This window comes from Indicator indicator, chromosome 1, assembly GCF_027791375.1.
Source record: "Indicator indicator isolate 239-I01 chromosome 1, UM_Iind_1.1, whole genome shotgun sequence".
NCBI classification, from domain to species: Eukaryota; Metazoa; Chordata; class Aves; order Piciformes; family Indicatoridae; genus Indicator; species Indicator indicator.
In genome coordinates, this window is record NC_072010.1 from 42,926,188 (window position 1) to 42,948,626 (window position 22,439).

Genomic DNA, 22,439 nt, shown 5'->3' on the forward strand with positions numbered 1-22,439 from the left:
AATCACAGAATCACAAAATTTTAGAGGTTGGAAGGGACCTCTAGAGATCATCAAGTCCAACCCCACTGCCAAAGCAGGATTAACTAGGGAAAGCATCCAGGTGGGTTTTGAGTTGCCAGAGAAGGAGACTCCGCAATCTCTTTTGGCAGCATGTTGCAGTACTCCATCACCCACACCATAAAAAAAAGTTTCTCTTCACTCTGAGGTGGAATGTCCTGTGTTCCAGCTTGTACCAATTGTTCCTTGCCCTATCACCAGGCACTACAGAAAAGAGATAATCACCTTCATCCTGATACCCACCTTTCAGATATTTATAGACATTAACAACATCCCCCCTCAGTCTTCTCTACTCAAGACTAAACAGCCCCAGGTCTCTGTCTTTCTTCATAGGAGAGATGTTCAAGTCCCCCAGTCATACTCATTGGATTCTCTCCAGTAGATCCCTGTCTCTCTTGAACTGGGGAGCCCAAAACTGGACACAGTATTCCAGGTGTGGTCTCACCAGGGCAGAATAGAGGCAGGTTCCTAGACCTGGTGGACTCACTTTTCTTGACACACACCAGAATGCTTTTTAAAAGTCTGTGCTTAATTGTGCAAGCTGCACAATTAAAAAACTGGTTGTGAATCTTTCTAAGCATCATCTGAGCTGTGTCCCACTGTTTTGATTGGTGCACATTTCACATTTAAAAGCTTCAGGTTAGATGGAGTGACCTGATTGTACTTTTCTGTCAGTTATTAGGACTGAGTAATTGAACTCACCATGTCTACTTAGTGAGTAAGTACCCTTATGCCCAAATTAATGCTTACTATGCTATGTTGCATACATTATCTATGTAGAATTTGTTCATTACGATATTTATTGAAAATAAGAACAATGTAGTAATGATAAAATGTTTCTTATTCCAAAACCTGAATGACAGACCTTACAGCAAATGACAGTCATGCTACCTGTAATCCAGTCAACAGTTAGTCAGTCCAAAAATCTTGTGTGAGTGATGGATGAAGAGAATTGCATGGTGGGGCATACACACTAAAAGATGCAGATGTGCAGTAAACATGCAGAACAGAAATGTGACCTAAGCATCTCGGAGCCTGATTATAGTATATCAAGAGAAAACAGGCTCATCAAGTTCCCACTCTGCAGCTCACTGTGCTTTTCTAAAAGTCACATATATTTTCCTAACTTATACCTTTTCTAGTAATTTTTAAGTCTAGCCTAGCCACATAAAAAGAAACTTGTGCAGACACTTGTACTTTACAGACTTGTAAAAAAGTTTTGTTTGTCAAAGAGCAAATATGTTGCATATTGAATGAAATTGTACATTCACTGAGCTGCATGGGACCCCCACCTAGGAAATATGAATTTTTGTGCAAAGGTACAGAAGATCAGACCAGGGCACTGAATTAGTAATAGGCTTTAATGAATCTGCTAAGAGAAAATGCCATGCATAGTTTATTATATGATGAATGAAAAGCAAAGAAGCAGAACTCATGGAGGAGGTTGTAATCAGCCATGCAATCAAGTTTTGTAGGTGGTTATGTGGATGTAATACATTGATAATTCTCTTGTGCCAAACACTGAACTACTATTAAGGGCTTTGTGGAATTATTAACCAATGCCTTTCTGGGGTCAGTACACAGCAAATGTATTCTTGTGAGTGAGTAACTACAGGACAGTTTTGATAACTTGTGAACACACTAATTTGGTTTGAATTTTACTATTTTCTTGAAAATGAAGGTTCAGCAAGCTATATTTCTGATATTTACTTTGTAATGTTGCACAATATGCATAAGAGACATATCAAACTAAAGCAAATGCCATTTGCCACAGGCATAATACTTATTTAAATAACAGGATTTTCATATCATCTTTGTTTGATTAAATCACCAGAAACCAAAATATTCCCCTGAACATATGCCAACATTGTGGTGAAGGCACCCTATGCCCAGAATTATGCCCCTAAACACTAGCAAACTTTTGTCCCAACATGTTTTGGCAAGTCCCCTCTTCCACCCTCCTTCCTGGAGAAGGGAACAAAGGCCCAGGCGCCAACCTGTGTCCTTAAGGGGTAAACAACTACATGCACCCATTATATGGCATGCTCCTGCTCCTTCCATTTAAGGGCATAAGTCGAGCTTCACACTTTCCATAGACTAAAGCAGGTTGTTGACAAGTGTGCCCATTGGCCAGATCCAGCCTCAAGAAATCTATAAATATTAGCATTCTTGTTTACCAATTTGCTCTCTCCTTTTGCTTTCTCTCGCTTTGATTGAGCTATGTAAGCTCGCAGCGCCTGTCTCATCACTCCCACATGCAGAGGCCTCTGCAATATGGAAAGAAGCGAGCTCTCCGAGCTGCTTGAGGAACCAGCAAAGGAGATCCCTTTGCTGAAGCTACGAAAGCCAGCATCGTAAACCCAGTTGTGTCTCAACGAGGACTGGAACCCCGAGAGTAAGCTTTAGCCCAGAGGGGGAGGGACCAGCCCAAGCCCAGCAGTCCAACATCTGCTACAGATATAAGCAGCTGACTAAGCCACAACGCATCTTGCGTGACCCCTGATGTTTGCAGGAAATAAGCCGATCATGCCAGCCCCTGGTCGCCGCAGTTGCGCCGTGGGATCACCCTGCCAAGGGAAGCCGCCAATCGGTGGAAAGTTGCCGCTCCTGCGGCCACAGGAGGAGAAAGCAAGCCTCACCTCTCCCGCGGAGGCGGGAGGAGAAAGAAAGTCACTGTCTGGAGGCCAGCCCAGACCCGGGCCAGCCCTGGGCAGACAAGCAGCAGCGAGCAGCTAGCGTGATCCAGCAACTTGTTTCACTACAAAGACACAGTGTATCTTTACAGGTGCGCGACACTCAGTAACACTCCAGTTCAAAGCGCCTGTGCCTAGCCTCCTGATATTCCAGCTTAAATTGCCTCTTGATAACATTGTAAATCATAATTTCAACATGTTTCTTGAGGTTATCAATTGTGACTCATCCTCAAGAGTGTTTGAGCATTTATTTACTTCCTCTATTACCAAACTTAAAAACAATGACCACAGACAGAGCTTTGGCACCAATCTCCTGAAAGCAAAAAACATTTTAAAAAATGTTCAATTTAGCTTTTTTCAAAACTATTAAAAAAAAAAAAAACCTCTTGGCCAGAGTGATCATTTGTTACAGGACAGACCTGCTTCTTGGGTACCTGAAGTCTATTCCTATTCTTCTTTCAGCTTTGTCTAATTTAAATGCCTTCATTACTAGTTTCTAATCATTCTTTATTTTCCAAACTCCATTTAGACAACATTAGAAAGGAAACCTGATGTCCTAACTGAATACAAAAGTTCCCTGTATGTGGCAAACATTTCACAATTAAATGTGAAAAAATCAATATTGCAATTATATTTTCTACAAGTGCCAAGGCACTGGCATTCGGGTGATGCAGGGGTGGCCTTCTATTAGGAGAGGTTGGGTTGCTCTGTGCTAGCCACAGCTGTTTCCAGCTGGCTCCAAGTGACCCACCACATAGCACAGCTGAGCCCAGAATCCAAGGTGGTAGCACCTCTGGGAAAACACACTCAAGAAAAGGAAAAAATAGCACATGGCCAGAGAAAACAAGAAACAGTAGATGGAACACCAAAGTCACTGAAGGAGGAGGAGAAGGAGGTGCTCCACAGCATCAAAGCAGGTATCTGCACTGCAGCCTGAAGGACGCTGTGCTGGAGCAGCAGAGTATTTCCTGGACTGCATCCTATTAAGAACCATTAACGGAGCAATGGAAATGTGTGAGGAGGCAGAAGCGGCAGATAGGAACAGTTATGGAATGACTACAACCTGCACTCCCCATTCCCCTGCATATATAGTAAGTCTAACACTCTCCACACTTCCATTATTGTTTAAGAAAGGTATGAGGGTGTAGAAGATGGAATCTTCTACAGTAGCCTCAGTACACATCTTCACTTGTAACTGTTGACCTAGGAAAACAAAATTTACTGAAAATTCTTTGATTCAAATCTTTGCTGTCAAATAAAACAGATAATATTACCCTTCTAATGAAGCTTTAAATGTGTTACATATTTTTTTTGTCTCCCTATGATATTTATTCTACCTAGACTTTCCCATCTCAATGTTACCTATTTATGTCCATCTGTTCCTTTGCCACCTGTAACACTTCTGTTGCTCTTCTTTGGTATGACAGCATTCTTGATAGCCATGGTACCCCTGATTCAAACTTAACTAGTGTGCTCCTGCTGTTATACTCCTTTTTTCCCAGGTTGATCTTTAAAGAATTCCATCAGTAGCTCTGTGATGTGCTAGTTGTCACATATAGTTATTTTCTTTTAAAATCTGTTCACCCTTTATTTGCATCTTAACTAATTATTTCCTTTGTAACACCAGATTAACTGTTACTGAAATTCTGGTAGAATAAATCTGCTATGTATCCTTCTTTGATCTAGAGAACCACCTATGCCTTGTATTAGTTGGTTTAGCTGCCTCTTAGGTTAAGGAAACTGCTTAAGAAAAGGCATATTGTTTGAGTTCCTGATTAAAGGATAGTAGCTATTGTAACCTTTAACTGAAGGAAATCTGAGGGTAACAAGCAGGTGACTTTCATGGTTGGGGAGGAAGATGTTCTGCTAAGCCCTCATGTATGAAACAGTACTGTGACCTCAGAATGTAATAAAGCAACCTGATTATACCAAATAACTCTGACAACTCAACTTAGTTTATTTTTTTTAATAGTCCTTAAAACATTTTTTTTTCTCAATTTCTGACAAACATAGCAGTATTTTACACCCTCAATAATCCAGACTGGATTATGATGAATATATTGACACAATCCTTTTCAGTTTTCAGGAAGTATTTTGATATAATGCAGTGTTTTTGGTTTAAATGTAAAAAAAGTATTTCAGTGAAATAAGGGTCATTTCTGTGTGCCTTGTTTTGCTAAATTCAGATAGCATAGCTTCCCATTTGAGCAGCCACATAATTGATAATTGACTTGTTCAAACTATACAAATGATCTTCAAAAATATAAGTAAGCATAAAAAGAATCAATACTCTAAGAACTAATACAAATCAGTCATCTAATTCTGAGGAGATCAGGATTGGAAACTTTTTACTTTTTATTTGTTTCCATCATAAACTTATAGAAAAGTACAATTTTCATGGAAGCTTGTGATAAAATATACTTTTTTTTCTGCTTAAAATGGCTTTAATTGGAAAACCATGTAGCAAACCATAGAGGTATGGAAAATCTCAAATGGAACAGTTTTCAATGTTAAAACACAAAAGACTATATTTTTTTCAACTATTTAAGAAGCTCACATTGGAGATATTTACCATACACTATTGCTTTTATGTAAAGTGCCCAAAGCAGTGTGGGAGACATAGAATAGTTTCTAACTCTCTCACATATTTAATTCAGTGTAGAAAAAAAGAAACATGAATAGCCAGGAAAGACTCCTCAGAACCTCCATATTAAAACAGAAAAAAAAATGTCCTAAACCGCTGGGTGAGTGCAGAGGAGGGCAATGAAGCTAGTAAAGGGCCTGGAGAATAACTCTTACGAGTGACTGAGGGAGCTGGGGCTGTTCAGTTTGGAAAAGAGGAGGCTGAGGGGAGACCTCACTGTTGTCTACAACTACCTGAAAGGATGTTGTGGGGAAGCTGCTGCTGGTCTCTTCTCACAGGTAATTAGTGATAGAACAAGAGGGAATGGCCTCAAACTACAGCTGGGTAGGTTTAGACTGGATATTAGGAAAAAATTTTATAATCAGTGACTCTAACAGCCAATGGAAAGAGTCTGAAAATTGCAGAGTTCAATTCACCCTACTTATCTCAAGCCTGTATCTTAAGCATGATAAACAGAACCTAGTAATAAAAAGGATTTTAGAGAGATATTCCCACTGTATAAACAAAACAATTATTTGCAATTGGAAGAAATGAGGTGGGCATAATATAATGGTTTGTTGACTTATGCACTATCATATTCTACCACAGAAGCCTAAATAAGTCCACTTTTCCCTCTATATACTTTTTATCCTAACATTTATTAATCATTTTTCATATGTCCTCAACATTTACTCTCATTCCATCCCACATGTGCAGTGATTTCTCATCCTTTCTTCACTTTTCAGTAGCAATAACGTATGAGGAAACCATCATTCCATTGTGTCCACCAGCCCCAAGAGATTATTTACTGCCTTCTCTTTGTTTACATTCTGTTGTCACCAGTGGGATTCATCTTCCCTGCTTAAATATCAAACACATCTAAGTCAGAATATGAAAAATGAGCACCTAATAGGACAATTCATGCTGTCCTAACATAAATGTATAAAATAAGTAAGCCAAATTATATCCTAAAAGTATATATTCCTGTCATTTTTCGTAAGGTGACCTTAGGGTGACTGAGACAGCTATAGATCTCTGTACAAAAGTAACTGAAGTTAGATGTGAATTTCCCCCCCACCTCTAAATTATTACAGTTCACACTATATTCTTTTTAGCCACATAGCTAAAAGTATTTTAAAAGTTCTAAGCAACAAGTAATAAATGATACTACATTACTATAAAATGAGTTTTAATGTGTCACATTCAAATTTTAAAAAGTGAAAGTTACAAAAGAGCAACATAAGATTTGAACACAATTAGAATTAAAAGTTTAATGTAGTCAGATTGTTTTGTCAAGAATCACATTTCTGCTTGCTTGCTGTGTGAATGTAGTCACTGTCAGACAAAGGTTTCATGGGTCAGTGTTTGGTTGAAGGAAGGTACAAAATGCATATACAACAAACCTTATCATTGGGTATGTGGCTATATTAGAGTCATGAACTCAGTTGGTTAACTAGAATATATAAAAGTTAGACAAGTCAACTGATATTTTGTCCTGAAGTGATTTATACCATACACGCTGAAATCTCACATCTATATTCTCAAGTATTGGATGTTAATAATAAAAAACAAAAATAATATAGAAAAATATAAATTACTTATTTCAAATAAATATAAAAGCCATGAGATATAGGAGGGTGAGCACAACTGCATCTACATTTTTTTGAAAGATATCCTCTATTTCAGTATGCTGAAAATTATTTACTGCTGTGTGCCACAGTTATTCATGCCTCCAGGAAATGTGTTTCAACCATGTAAGAATACCCTACTCACTTGCCATTTAATGCTGCTACTCCAACAGTGCTTCTGGCAATTGACATACTTGCCACAAATGTCCACTGCTGACTTTGAGGGTCCCATCTCTCAACTGTATTCAAGTAACTCCAACCATCATGTCCTCCCACTGCATAAATAGGCCCTTCAAGCACTGTAACTCCTAAAATGGAGCAGAGAGAGAGAGAAGATAAAAGTAGACCTTTTCTATCAATGGTTAAAAAAATCCAAAACACAGCTAACAAATGAACTTACATGTCCAAAGTGAAAATGAGAACACCAATTTGAAATCTAATTAATCAAGGACTAACAAACAGGAATAAAATTAATGACACTCCACATGGCTTTCTGAAAAACAGGTCTTGTCAAACAAACATAATAACCTGTCAATAATTTCTGTATATTGTTTAACTTAGTATCTCATAACATTCTGCTCATTAATTTGCTCTTTAGAATATCAGCAAATCACATGATAAATAAATTATGGGTGGGATACCTGATAGATCTCAAGTTATTGTCAACCTAAGAGGAATTTCACTAAATGCAACCTGAGGGGCATTTTACTGAAAGGAATTACTTCTACCAGGTTTCCACAGGGAAGGGAAAGAAGTTTGATGTTTTCAGAATTTTTGTCAGTTATGTAGAATAAAATATAAGAATTTTCACTCATAGGAAGCTTGGTGGTCTGGTACAGAATCAAAAAACATTTTCGAAGGCTCAAGCAAGTAGTTTACGGCTGCTTCATCAATTTACTTTATCCAAAAAAAAAAAAAAAAGAGAAATTATAAGAAAATAAGAATCACAGATAAGAGTCAAATTTTTAATTATGAGAACTGTTAGTTACCCATTTAAAGGAACTGATGAATTCTCTATCTCACAGTATGTTAAGATTAGAAGGCTGTGGAAGACAAGTTAATGCTAAGCACCCTTTGTTACAATACAGTGAGCTCAGTAATTCCATCTTATGAATCCATGAGCATCATTCTGAAAAATCTCAGGCTAAATCCAATCCTATTCCTAAGTCCTCCTATGTGGAGTGCTTTTCTTTCACTCCATTTCACATGACCTGAACTCATCAAAAAGCCAGAAAACAGTAACTTGCTAAAGTTTCAGAGAAAGGTGTTTGTTTTTCTTGCAGAAATGCCTATCTTTAATTTAAAACAATGTAATGTTTCCATTTTCTCTGTTTTGTTCTATTTCAGAGACGTCATTCATTCAAACCTTAATTTGATTTTAAAATAATATTTATCAATGACTTTGAATAAGTCTCATTTCAGTGGTCACAGAAATGTTCCTACACTTTGAATACTGGTTTGGGAGTTTGTTTATTTGTTATTTAACTTCAGAAAATAATTTAAAAATCCTACTAACCCTTACTTTTATTTGTTATTTAACTTCAGAAAATAATTTAAAAATCCTACTAACCCTTACTGAATTTTTCATTCTTATAAAGTCTGAGCGTCATCTTTGTCTGTAGAACCTTCTGTGAACTCATTTTCCAGTTTCTTGTTGTATGAAGAGTCTTGCTTCTAAATGCTCTTACTCAATCATAAGGTTCAGCTATATTTTTGCAGAATATTGAAGTGGATATTAAATTGAATTCATGACCTATATAGCTCAATGTCTATTTTTCAGAATGCAACCAGTAGCGAACTTCTGGGAAGATGTGTCAGTGTTCACACAGAAAATCAGGAGATAGTACCTGCAGTTGTGTGTGTTTGTTGGTTTTTGCATTGTCAAAACCATATTTGCTACAATTTGTTATAACACTGTACTCTTTAGCTTTTCATTGTATATACACTTCACTTAATGCAAAGCCAAATAGAAAATAGAATTGTTTGGATTAAAAATTAACCATATTCAAAGAAAGCTTTAGGTACGTGAATGTTTCTGTACAAATGCGTGCACATATAATTGGTGTCTAGATAACAAACTCTAACCTTCTCATATAAGCAGAGTATTATTATGTATTATTATGCCATGAATTTCACAGCAAAACTATGATGCATGTCAAAACACATCTCATGTCTTGAAATTTCCACCTTTTACTTCCTCAGCTTGCTTATTTCTGCTTTCAATACAACATAAAGATGACACCCTCAATTTACTCTATCTTATTCACAATTTCATGCTTTTTGACATGTCCTTTCATATTGGAGTTTTAGTCTCACTTTGTTCCTGCTGTATATTGTCTTCTCAATTATTTCATTCACGTTTGGTAGAAAAATTGCTTTCCCCTTATTTAAAATATTGTTCTTCCTTCATTTTAATGGATTTTTTAGTTGCAGCTTTTTTTTTTCCTTTTCTTTTAATGCACACTTTCCCCTCCCCCCCCCCCCCCAGTAATGTCATTGCATTAATATAACACATTTTCTCTTTGTATTTTCTGCCATACTCTTTCATTGGGCTTTATACAGAAAACCGTCTTCAATGACTTCTGTATAATGAGAACTTTACTGCATCTATAAAGTGCATGTAGAACTCTGTGAGATGCATAATTCCTTCAGAATTTTCCCCAATTTTTTTTTTACTTAGCACCTATCCCTTGCTGTAGTGCTGTGAATTTAACTGGCTTCTACAGTTCATTAGAGTATCCTCTGAACTTGTCTGATCTTAATGAGCAACTTCTCATCCTCTTGTGAGACCCCACCGGGAGTAATGCATTGAGTTCTGGTGCTCCCAGCATAACGACATTGAACTGCTGGAGTGGGTCCAGAAGAGGGCCATGAAGATGATCAGAGGGCTAGAGCACCTCCTTTATGAGGACAGGCTGGGGCTGTTCAGGAAAGGAGCAGGAAACAAGGCTCTGAGGTGACCTTACAGCTGCAAGAGTTGAGCTGTTCAGGAAAGGATGAAAGAAGGCTCCTAGTGATCCAGCACAAACCTTTCTCACAGTCATAGAGTACTTTGAGAGCAGTGTCCAGCTCCGTGTGGGGGTCTTGCATTGGCAGATGGCATTGCAGATGGGATTCTTCTCCACCACAGATCTCCAAGGACTGTAAGGGCCTGCCAACTCGCCATGGGTGAGAAAAATGGCTACTTTAGCTCACCTCCCCCACTCCTACCTCATTGACCTCTCTATGGTGTCAGTATGGTTGTCTCTTTCACGTCCCACACCTCTCCAACACAAAAAAAGCTCCTGAAACAAAGGAACCTTCCCAATAGCTTTTGCCCTCTTAAATACATAAGCGCAAAAGCACTGTCTGGCTTGGTTTTGGCCAGAGGTAGGTCCAACTTAGAGCCAAGGGAGCTTCTTGAAGTTTCTTACAGGAGCCCAGCTCACACCAGTAGACCCATCCTCCACTATCAGAACACAAACCCAACACAGGGGTTTATCAAAATAGTTTTTTCCAAGACTTAATCCAGTCATACTATTTAAGGACCTGCATAAAGAAAAGATAGCATGATTAAGAGTCAAACTGTAAGAAGAATCATAAGATCTAATTACTGGAACTATTAACCTGTTAAATGAAGCCTAAGAATAATATTCTATATTTTAACCAATTATGATAAGGGTTTATTGGTACTATGAATTTAGGAATGTGCCAGTTTTGTTGTTGCTTGAAGTTTTTCTATCTACCTGATACAGTTTTGAACAGACATCCTCAGGCTCCTTGAGATGGAATGCCCTCAGGGCAAAAGTGACAAGAAGAAATTCTGCATCTCTCCTGCAGAAAGTCAGTCTACATGAGCATAGCAGTAACTTCAGGCCACAAAATCTATGAGTCCACATAACTTTGCAAAATTTGATCATGGATATTACAGTCTCTGCCTTTGGCACAAACTGTGTCTTTCAACATTTTTTTATGGATAGGATTTGACTTCTCTTCCCAAGTTAACAAATCTGAAGGTAGGGCTAAACAAACTTGTCAAACTCATCATTGGAGGAGGTCTATTGATGACAGGTTGAAACGACAGCAATGTAAGATTTTGCACATAATTTAAAATATCATGACATAGGGAGATGCTTTTTGGGACACTCATCTCTGTGGGAAAACCAGCTAGGCCTTTGGGTAAATCTAATTGTGTAATATGTTTTTTCTTTCTTGTTTAACAGTAAATCCATTGTTTATTTTCTACTCTTCATTCATGCACTGTCCTTCCCACTCCAGTGGGCTGACAACTAGAAAGCCACACTATATTCCATCCATTCGTCATCTGTTGCTTAACAGATTCAATAGCAGAGGTGTAGGAGGACAGAAAGTCATCTACTGAAAAATCATCACTCTGTTATGATATATCAGAGACTTTTTGGTGATTTAGCTCTCAAATAAAAGCAAACTGGTTGAATACTCTTGCTTCGTTTTCTAATCATACCTCTTTCCAGAGAGCCAAGGCAAATCAAATAGTTTCCATTGCAGAAAAACACCTGGATGCTGTTTTGAGAATAGTTTCTTCCAGAAACAGTTCTCGATTACAGATGGATAGAACTATGTCAGATTTGCTCTGCCAGTCCTCCACAGATGATTCTGGTAGATTTGGTATTCTCACTGCCAACATAACTTCGTGTCACTTACCAGAATTCACAGAAGCTGTCTTCAATAACACACCATTAACACTTTTCTACAACTCCATGGTATTTTCCTCACATTATTGCAAGGTGTATACTTATGTACCTTACAATCCTGGTGAATCAAGTAACTCTTGATTTTGTGATATTCTGGAAGCAGTGAAAATCATATTTTCAAGACGTAGTTCCTTTAGATCAGGCAAACTGTGAATAATCTACTCTCAAAACATTGTCTTCTCGGGTCATTGCTACTGCCCAGCTCTTGCAGAGTTTACTGAATATATACAGATTTTGGTTATTAATAGGATAGGCATTTATAGCTGTAGTTAGAACTTTGGAAAGTAGAGCTGAATGGTTGATAAAGCTGTCAGTTCCCTGTTATATGCAATCATTCCTTTAAACAACAAATAAATTGCTTTATGAAACACGCATAAAATAGCTTCAATCATAGGAATAAGAATTTTATGAAATAACTATGATTATTTAAATCAAATCAAATCGGTAAGGGCTATTACTTCTGTGTTTCAATGCCAATAAAAGGCTTTCACTCTCTCCTTGCTATTAGAATGGTATTAAATATTTGTTAGTAGCAATATAAAATGATGTATATATAGTTTTGGAAGTGGAAAAAAAATCACTTCCTATGTATCTCAGACATTATGTCTGTGTGACTGAAAAGGCAGATAAAGAGAACAAGCTCAAAGCTAAAACCCAAGAAACATAAGCAGACAATCCCCATTAGTAACTTGTTGTTAATGAAATGTGGTTTTTTTTCTCTTCTTTTTCTAGGTTCTCACATTTAATATGTTAGGATTTTTTTTTTCTCTATGGTGCAGCCCATTTCTGCTTTGTCTTGAGACAAGATTTTTCATCTTTTTTGTAGTCAAGATACTGAACACTGTGTTAGAAGGTCTGAAGTTCACTATAATTGTCCTACAATAAAGTGATTTAAGGGCACATAATTTCGTTGGTTTTGTATTCTATATCCACTGGATAATAAACATTCATCTAGACTTACAAGCAGAATGAAGACAATGCTTTTATTAAAGCATATTATATAGAATGGGATTTTCCTGTTCCTAAATGAGAAAATAATTTCCAGCTGACACTTGGAAGTCTCCTGGTCTTGAAGCAAAATCTATGCAAGAATAATGCCATTAGCTCATTCAGGACTGTTTGCAAAGAGAAAGCAAACAAGTCCCTGACAGCTTTTCTTCTTTCAAGTACTTTTTAACAAATCGAGAAAACTACTTTAAGGCACACAAACAAAAAAAAATCTCTTGGGCTTAATGTTCTGCGTGACACTAGTGCATCTACAAAGGGAGGCTTTTATTGTTACAGAATTAAATTAAAAATAATCAAGATTATTATCTGTCTCAATAAAGAAACTGGAAATTCATGGAATGGGATTTTTTTTTAAATTGTAGAAAATAATCACTCTGACATTGAGGGACTAATTTATCTTATCCATCTTTTATTGAATTACTTTCAAGTTTCATGACATTCTGAGTACTTTCACTTTGCATGTTCTCATACAGTCCCTGGACAACTGAGACTAGTAACCCAACTATGAGGATTTCTTTTAGGAAAGCAAACAACTGTTTTTTTTAAGAGGAGCTAAGTTTTCCATAATATATTGAATAGTTAGGTGCAGTAAGTACGCTACAAAAAGAAATCTTACTGTTTCCCTGAAAATGATTACAAGCTTAATAACTCAATGTTTGTTATTTATTCAGTCATACAGAAGTCATTACCTATTAAACTTCATTTCCTGAAATAAAGATGATTTTGGGGGAATGTGTATAGTCTTGGTTAAGAAGTGTCTAACACCTAAATTGTATTTTGACATATTGCTGTTCATCAGTACAATATGAAATGGGCAGGTTCTAAAAACATTATTGAAAACACTAAAATAAACTCTGCAGTCAAGTTGTACATACAGGAATGTATAAGAAAGAAGGATACGTTGCAGCACCGTGTTACAACATACCAAGAATAACATTTTTCTTCGGCTGGAAAATCATTCACCTAAGCATTTAGACTTAGGGATTACAAAAGAAAACAGTGTTATTTTTTACCTAAATGAGACCTAAAAATGAATATTGACCAGTGTGCAATAGCAGGAAGTTTCCTTTTGATTTTCTTCACAAAGCTATGCAGCAAAAATCCTATTATGTCTAATTAGTTGCTGAGATCTGTACAGTTTCAATTATTGATACTTGGAGATTGGAATGAGATTTATAAATTGCTTTTCCGTGATGCTACAAAATAACGGGACACTGGGTATCACATTTCTAACTCTATCTTTCCTTATATGCAAGACAGACCTAATTTTGCAAAGGGGATTTTTTTTTTTTTAAGTATCAGTTTTTATAAAATAACAGGAAATAGAATTTCACACTGACACTTTTGGACACAAAATAACAATGAAAAAATATCTATGCTGTTAGCTTTACTGTAGCCTCTGCATTTTGATATTTATAGAGGCAGAATTTTAACTGGAAAGGATAAACCTGTATCCAACAACTATTTTTTTTTAATAAGAAAATTATCTTTTATGAAGACAGCAGACATATGCTGTATCATGACACTGAAGGTGAGGAGACAATTAAATCTGTGACTTGTTAACTGAGTATTAAACTTGATTAAGTAACACCCAGACTTCATTATTTTAAACTCTGCATTTCTTGAGTTTCCTGGTAGCTGTAAATTTCTGTTTCCTTTCTCACTTCCATGGAAGCATACTTAGACTATTGTTTCCAACAAACACTGCTGCTTTTCCTCACTCTGTTCATGCCCTCTAAGGTGTAAACCACTTTTATTCCATACTACTGGCATCAACATAAAAAAGTAATGATGGTACAGTCCAAATTATTTTAACTATGCATCACTTAATTAAGCCTACTATTTAATTTTGAGAACCATTACCTTAAGTGGGTGTGAAATGCAAGTATTATTCTTGGATGATGCATATAGGTCTTCCATAGGCTAAGCTGGCATTTAGCATGTGATAAATTGGAGATTTAGACTTGACCTACCTTCCTTAGTGAATATTCAGTGACACACTGTTGAAAATACCTCTTCTTATGTTTATTCAGAGGCAGGTATCAATGTGGATTAAAGGAATTATAAAAATATCACTGCCCTCTTGGGCCAGAAGATATATTGACATGTTAATATAATGCAAATTTATAGAAGATCTGCCTGCCACCTTTTTATTTACATTTGGTTTTGCAGATGAGACACCAGATTCTCATCTCTGTCACACTATTATCCGGAGAACAAGACTCAGAAATTATTATAAGTGTTGTAGTTATGATTTATAACCCTTTAGTGAATTGGGTCATGATCTACTACTTAGTAAGGGTGCAATGTACAATGTCAAAGTACTTAATAATTCAGAAAAAAAAAATCGTTGATATGTTCCTGACAATTAGGAGAAAAAAATCAAAGCAAAAATCTAATATACATGCAAATTGATATTGCAGAGAAAATACTTTAAAAGGCTCACATCCTCTGTTGACAGTGAAAGCTAGCTATAATGTATTTCCTCAGGGATTTCAGGGATATTGTTATTATAAAATAACAATAATTTAACTACATATAGGTACGTTGTACTGGTCAATAGTGCATAAAAGAAAGGATAAACAACACAGCTCTGTCAGAGCTCTTGTTTGCTCTTTTTCTGTGCACAGAAATCACCACATAGAGAGAGAGAACACGTCTCCAGGACAGCACTGCCTTGTGAGATGATGATCTACCTAGAAAGACTTAACATTGCAGAAAAGCAAGACATTACCAACTAGATCTTGACTTTTTGGGACAGAGTTTTTCTCCTTAAGCTGTTTAATTTTCCATTCTAGTCATACTGTTAAATTAATGCTAGTGAATAATCTTTTGTATGAGAATCTAAATGAAGAAGGGACAGATTAAAGGTGGAAAGTGTTTTTTTTCCTGCAAATAACAAAGTCATGGGGACTTTTCTTTGTACTCATGAACCACATGATATATATGATATATGAATGTGTTCTTCATGACTGACAGTATTTCAAGGTCCAAAAGAATCATAGAATCATAGAATCACCAGGTTGGAAGAGACCTCCAAGCTCATCCAGTCCAAGCTATCACCCAGCCCTATCCAATCAACTAGACCATGGCACTAAGTGCCTCTTCTCTTGAACATCTCAGGGATGGTGACTCCACCACCTCCCTGGGCAGCCCATTCCAATGGGCAATCACTCTCTCTGTGAAGAACTTCCTCCTAATATCCAGCCTATACTTCCCCTGGCACAACCTGAGACTGTGCCCCTCGTTCTGCTGCTGGTTGCTTGGGAGAAGAGACCAACCCTCATATTTCTGGCATGAGCAGAACATGCTGGAGATTTGACATGTAAAACACATGAAACTTGCAGCTTGTAAGTGTGATGTAAGTGTGATTCAAACATATCATGTATCTAAATATCCAGCAATTAAGTTGCATGCATTTAGAGATGTGGAATGACTTTGCCTATTGCAGTAGAATTTGGTCAGTATTACACATGCATGCTAGTATTGATGACTGCACTATTCTCAGTTGTCAGTATGATATAATAAAGTAGTACCTTTAAAAGTTTCCTATAGCAAATATTCTAGCTTTTGGCACTGTAGCAAACATTCTACAAAATATATCTTTCTAGTAGTTGGTGCACAATAACTTACAGCACTTTTGGGAAAACACATTAATCATAAACACAGTTTCATCATACCAGTTGAGTATGAGTCACTCATAAGATCAGTCTGTTGGTTTCAAAGATAATTCTATTCTCATTTCACTGACATTTCATTCCACCTGCCTTTAATCTCTCCTCCCATCCAGAAGAACACTTCAGGTTTGAATTTCCCCTGTTCTTCAAAATGGAATCCAAGATACTCATGCATCTGTTTATTTACATCTGTACTTTTTTCTCTCCACATAGAATTTTTTTCCACATACAATCAACATACATAACAATTGGAATTATTTTCCTATATATACTGAAGGAAGGAGACTCACTAACTTTCCCAGTAACTCTTAGAAATAGTCTGTGGTAAGTAATTTCACCTCAACAGTATTTAAGCAAAACAAAACAAACCCAAAACCAACCAAACAAAAATCTCACCAACAAACAAACAAGCAAACACAAAACAAAACAACCCCTCCTATTTTTATTTCTTTTGGAAGAGGTGAATTTGTCATTTTTGCCTACTCTGTAGCCCAGTAATTGTGGTACATACAAAGAAGATGCTATCCTGCAAGCTAATGGAGAAAGAATGAAAAGGAACCCATTTATTCTCCAAACTATGTGAGAAAAGGATGGGAGTAAACCATAATTAAGTACTGACTCTTAGAAATGGATGGGAAGGCAACTGGGGAAGAAAGCACCTATCAAAATAAAGCTAAATCAGTGGGCTTAATGAGGCAGGCTGTGGGAAAGTGGAACTGTTAATATTCGTGTATGTCTGAATAAAGAGGCACTGGCTCTGCAGATCTGGGCTGTTTTACCCCCCCTGCAGCAGTGGTCACCTCCTCGCAACTGATCTGTCAGTTGTAGTTCTGCTCTCCTGTATCTCTCCTTGATACGCTCAAGGAAAAACCACAGGGGCCCACACCTTCCCTAGTCTTCTTTTTACCACTAATATACTTCGAGAAATTTTTACTGTTCCCCTTGATCTCCCTGGCTAGGTATAATTCTAACTGAGGTTTAGCTTTTCTAACCAGGTCTCTTCCTGCTTGGGCAGCTTCCTTATATGCCCCCCATTCTAGCTGTCCTTTCTTCCACTCCTTGTACAGTTTCTTTTTGTGTGACAGCGTGTCCAGGAGCTCCTTGCTCATCCAGGCAGGTCTCCTAGTATTCTTTCCTGCTTTCTTCTTTGTGAGTATACTTTGCTCCTGGGCACGGAGAAGGTGATCCTTGAATACTGACCAGCTGTCCTGGGCCCCTCTTCCCTCTAGGGCATTGTGCTATGATACTTTGGCCAGCAGATCCCTGAAGTGATCAAAGACTGCATGGCTAAAGTCCAGGGTTGTAAGCTTGGGATACATCCTCCTAGTTGCCCTGAGGATCTTAAATTCTGTTGCTTCATTGTCACTCCAGCCAAGGTTATCCCTGAGCCTCACAATGGTCACCAGCCCTTCCATATTGATGAGAATAAGGACCAGCATAGCATTGGTTCCTCTACCATTTGGAGGAGGAAGCTGTCATCTGTGCATTCCAGGAACATCATGGAATGCTGGTACCTAGCTGTGTTGTCCCTCCAGCAGATGTCAGGGTGGTTGAAATCCCCCATGAGGACCAGGGCTTGAGAATGCGAAGCCACTTCCATTTGCCTGTGGAGGGCCTCATCTGCTTGGTTCTGCTGGTGAGGTGGCCTGTAGTAGTAACATCTCCTTCCCCTGGCTTCCCTTTAACGTTCACCCATATGCTCTCAACCAGCTCATCATCTTTCCCCAGGTGGATCTCCACTGATTCCAGCTGGTCACTGATATAGAGAGCAACACCTCCTCCCCTCCTACCCTGCCTGTCCTTCCTAAAGAGCTTGTACCCATCTATGCCTACATTCCAGTCATGGGGATCAATCCACCAAGTTTCAGTAATAGCCACTATGTCATAGCATCTTAGCAGTGCGGTCGCCCTTAATTCGTGCTGTTTATTGCCCAAGCTGCAGGCATTCACATAGAGGCACTTCAGCTGGGCTGGCCTCTTGTGTCACCCTCTTAGGTGAATCCCCCTTGATTCTCTTGGGGTGTCTCAGTGCTTCATCCTTGGCTTGCCTCAGGGCAACAAGATGAGAACCCTTGCTAGCACTGCATCCCTCTCCCTCTGGTGAGCTGTCCCAATGTTTGTCACAGGCAAGCATGAGATTCCTAACTCCTTCCCCCTTCAAATCTAGTTTAAAGCTCTGTCACTGAGCCTTGCCAACTCCTCATAAACTGCATCTTCAATTCACATATTTTTATTGCAATGAAATATTAATTATAAATTTCTGGTATCAACTCATGTGTTACTTTTGGTTTCTCCTTCACTTGTTGCAATGTGATCAAGTACTGTTATGCTATTATGGATCTATCAAGGTCTCTAGTACCTGAAACATTCCCTGTTATTTCCACTGAAGGCATATTTTAAAAATCTGATGAAATGTTAGAAATTTATTGTTAAAAAAAAGACTTTTTTCTTTATTTCGTCAGGTGAAAGCAAAGGAATAAAAATATTTTAGTCATGACAATTCATTTGCAGAATTTTTATTATGTAGAATAAATTGATTTTAATAATTTTAATTTTTGCCCACTTTAAAAAGGAATAATTCTACCAGTGTTAAATAGTTCCATGCATGCTTCCTACTATGTTACGTCTAGATTTAAGATACTATGTACTTCATGTAAATAAATTAATTGTACATTTTTAATTGTATTTAAATAGCTTTTCTACAATTTTGCTATGTCCTTTGTTTTAGTTTTTTATCTTAAACAGTTTGTTAAGAATGTACATTTTTGGCATTTCTCAAAATCTATGTACACATATGAATAAATGCCCAATGCCACACCCTTGTATTTCTTTCTAAAAGTTGTAGTGCAACTTATTAGTGGAATCCAAGTTATCTTTGCCATACCAGAGTTATAAATTACTTTTTATTATTATTATTTTCCATAAAGAATTCTAGGTTAATTCTGAAGTTAACAAGTCCAAGATATAATTTACCTAATATATCTACACTAAAAAATAATTTTATTCATATTTAATTGGATTCTGTCAGTTTTTCTTGCATTTGGGTGGCATGGAAAACAACATTAAAGCTGTTCCTGTAAAGAAGCAACCTGGACTTAAAAAAACACAAACAAACAAACAAACAAAAAACCACCAAACCCAACAACAAACAACCAACCAAAACCACAAACCAAAAAAAATTACTTATTTTTTTCTTTTTCCATAGGCTAACACTGGAGCTTTTGCTGTAGTAATAATTGGTAGAAAAGTCTCAAATCTAGCTGAACCTGAATTTTAGTATGTTGATATATAAAAAAAAATGTTATGCAGTGTCCAAGTCCTTACTGCAGAAGGATATGGGAATATGTCGCCTCATTTGTTCTATTCTGCTGTAAATATTCCTACTTATGGGGATGAATCCTATCTTAAATTCTTAGTTGTCTAGAACTGTAGAGTGTTTAAATATGATGTAAGCTATCATATACATAAAAAATATTTAATAATCAATAATATATTTTTTAAATTGAAAAATTCTTTGGAAAGCACCTCATTAATTTTAAATCATTGAAACAGACAACAATGACATAGTTTTAGAACTAGTTAAAATACTTTAACATTATAATGTAATGATTTATAAGATAGATAGGCTTAGATTAATTAATGTCTCTGCATGTATTTTCCTTCTGAGGTTTACCAGGTAGTAAGAATAAAAGCAAAGCCAAGATAAATTATTTATGCAGAACATAAATTTTTGTGATGTTCTGAATGCATGCAAACGTGAAGTTAAAGTTAAATCAATTTTAATTTCGTTCTTGATTTTCTTTATTAATAATTAAAATCTTCTGTAAATGCATCAGAAGGAATCATGACTCCTCATGAATGAACTCTATAAGCAATTTCTGATAAAGAAAGAAATTATAATATGGTCCCATGACATGTTGATTTAGCATATTTTCAGACAGTGTGTAATAGTGATAAAAACAAAGATTGAACAAGTGAGCATATTCTTAACAGTTAACAAGGAATTAAATATATATATAAAAGCATGTATATATATATATATATAAGCGCACTTAGTGAAAAAATCAGTAAAATCATCTAGTACCAAATATTTTTTTTCCTGTGAGCAATAGGTTTTCATTTGAAGAATGTGACAGACACAGACATCATATATATTTCAATTGGTATTTATGGATCAAAAAAAAAAAAGTCTATGATTCTGGCCAAAATAAATAAAAAGTCTTATTTTAAAATTGTTAGTTTTGATTTTACCTATTCCCTCTTTAACATAACTTCTAAGCTTTATGACTGATACTTCAGTTTCTCCATGGTCTTCTACTATTATTTTTCATTTCTGCTTAAAATTACAAAGCTATCTATCTTTTCTTTTTTTTCCCCTCAGCTAATTTTTTCCTTTGCTGTTGCATTCTAGAGAAGCAATTATGGAAGTTGAAAATCAAGCTGGGTCTAAGAAGCAGAGTGGGCCATTCTCTTTGAATGAAATATAGAAATAGACTTTTATACGTAATGCCATTTGATATTTTTGTCAACAACATTAAAGACATTCAGGAATATTTTATCCTACAATCCATAACTTCCCATATTTTCTTTCCACTTCTGATTCTTGAGCTTAAGTCTTTGAAATATTAATTCTTGAACATACCATTTTAATGACAATCACATTCTTCACTCTAGCCTTAAGCATACTCCCTAGGTCCCTCAGAACACAGTTACATTTTTGTTTAGCTGTTTTAGAACAATGTGTTGAAGCCATAACCTGCTGTGTAAATGGAAACTCATAAACTCTTTAGGCACTCTGGGACAATTCTCTCTGGGCAGAATGAATTCTATTTACCCCAGGCCTACATGCTAAACCTAAGGCTCTTCCATCAGCAATAGATATGTTTATATCATTTATAGCATTTTCATTCAGACAATTCCAAGTGGCAAAATTCTAAAGTTTAAATTAGTTTACAATTGATTCCCTGTCTCCTCTCTCTCTCATTCCCCTTTAGGCAGCATATGAAGTCTTTTAATTAAGCAATTCTGCACCCACTTTTCCTGTTTCTTTGTTGAATATATAATCTACAAAGTATTTTATATTTTTTCCCCTCTTTGTTCTTTCAGTGTCTTTCTACCTTGCCTATATGGGTTTTGATGTGGTCTTTGTTTCTTATGTTTTACCTTCATCGTATTTTGTTTGTTCTTTTCATTGCTTTTCTAGCTTATTATTATTCTTTCATGCTACATACTGTTTTATGGCCTTCTTGACAGGCATATTAGAATCACTTTTAGTTGAAATAATAGTTTTCAATCCCACAGCCTACCCTTTCATTTTTTTTGTACTAGTTATTACAATCACTGCCGCTACCATAGCTGTTCTTCCTTTTCCATTGGCAGTGCTGGAACTGCCTAGCAGTCTGGCACAGAGCCACAGAGATGATTAAGGGAGTGGGACACCTCCCTTTTGAGGAAATGCTGAGGGAGCTGAACCTCTTTAGCTTGGAGAGGAAGAGACTGAGAGGTAACCTTATTAGTGATTATAAATATGTGAAGGGTGAGTGTCATGAGAATGGAGCCAGGCTCTTCTCAGAGATGCCCAATGATAGGACAAGGGGCAATGGATGTAAGCTGAAGTACAGAAGATTCCATATGAATATAAGGAAAAACTTTTTCACTGTGAGGATGACAAAACACTGGAATGGGCTGCCCAGGGAGATTGTGGAGTCTTTTCTGGTGACACGCAGAACCTGTCTGTGTGCATTCCTGTGTGACCAGCTCTAGGTGATCCTGCACTGGCAGAAGGTTTGGATTAGATGATCTTTTGAGGTCCCTTCCAACCCCTAATGTTCTGTTATTCTGTGATTCCTGGAGTATGTACTTTCACTACAACATCTGTCAGTTTTCATTTTCTCATTTCTGATTTCTACATATATCAACTTCTACAATATAGTTCTACTGATTATTATATGAAGACAGAATAAATTGAATTATATTGCCTGCTTGTGACTTCAGTTACATCTGAAATTTTTAGCTGAAGTAAAAGAAAGTCTAAAAACAAA

General features: G+C 36.7%; 1 protein-coding gene across 2 annotated transcripts in view; it reads right to left on the minus strand.

The window, feature by feature from the left end:
- The window catches only part of KLHL1 (kelch like family member 1), a 223,834-nt gene that overhangs the window by 14,298 nt on the left and 187,097 nt on the right, over window positions 1-22,439 (minus strand). For both annotated transcript variants that reach the window (XM_054381796.1, XM_054381787.1), the window contains one exon: window positions 7,147-7,309. In XM_054381796.1, the coding sequence (XP_054237771.1) occupies window positions 7,147-7,309 (163 nt within the window). The remainder of the gene's footprint in view (window positions 1-7,146; window positions 7,310-22,439) is intronic.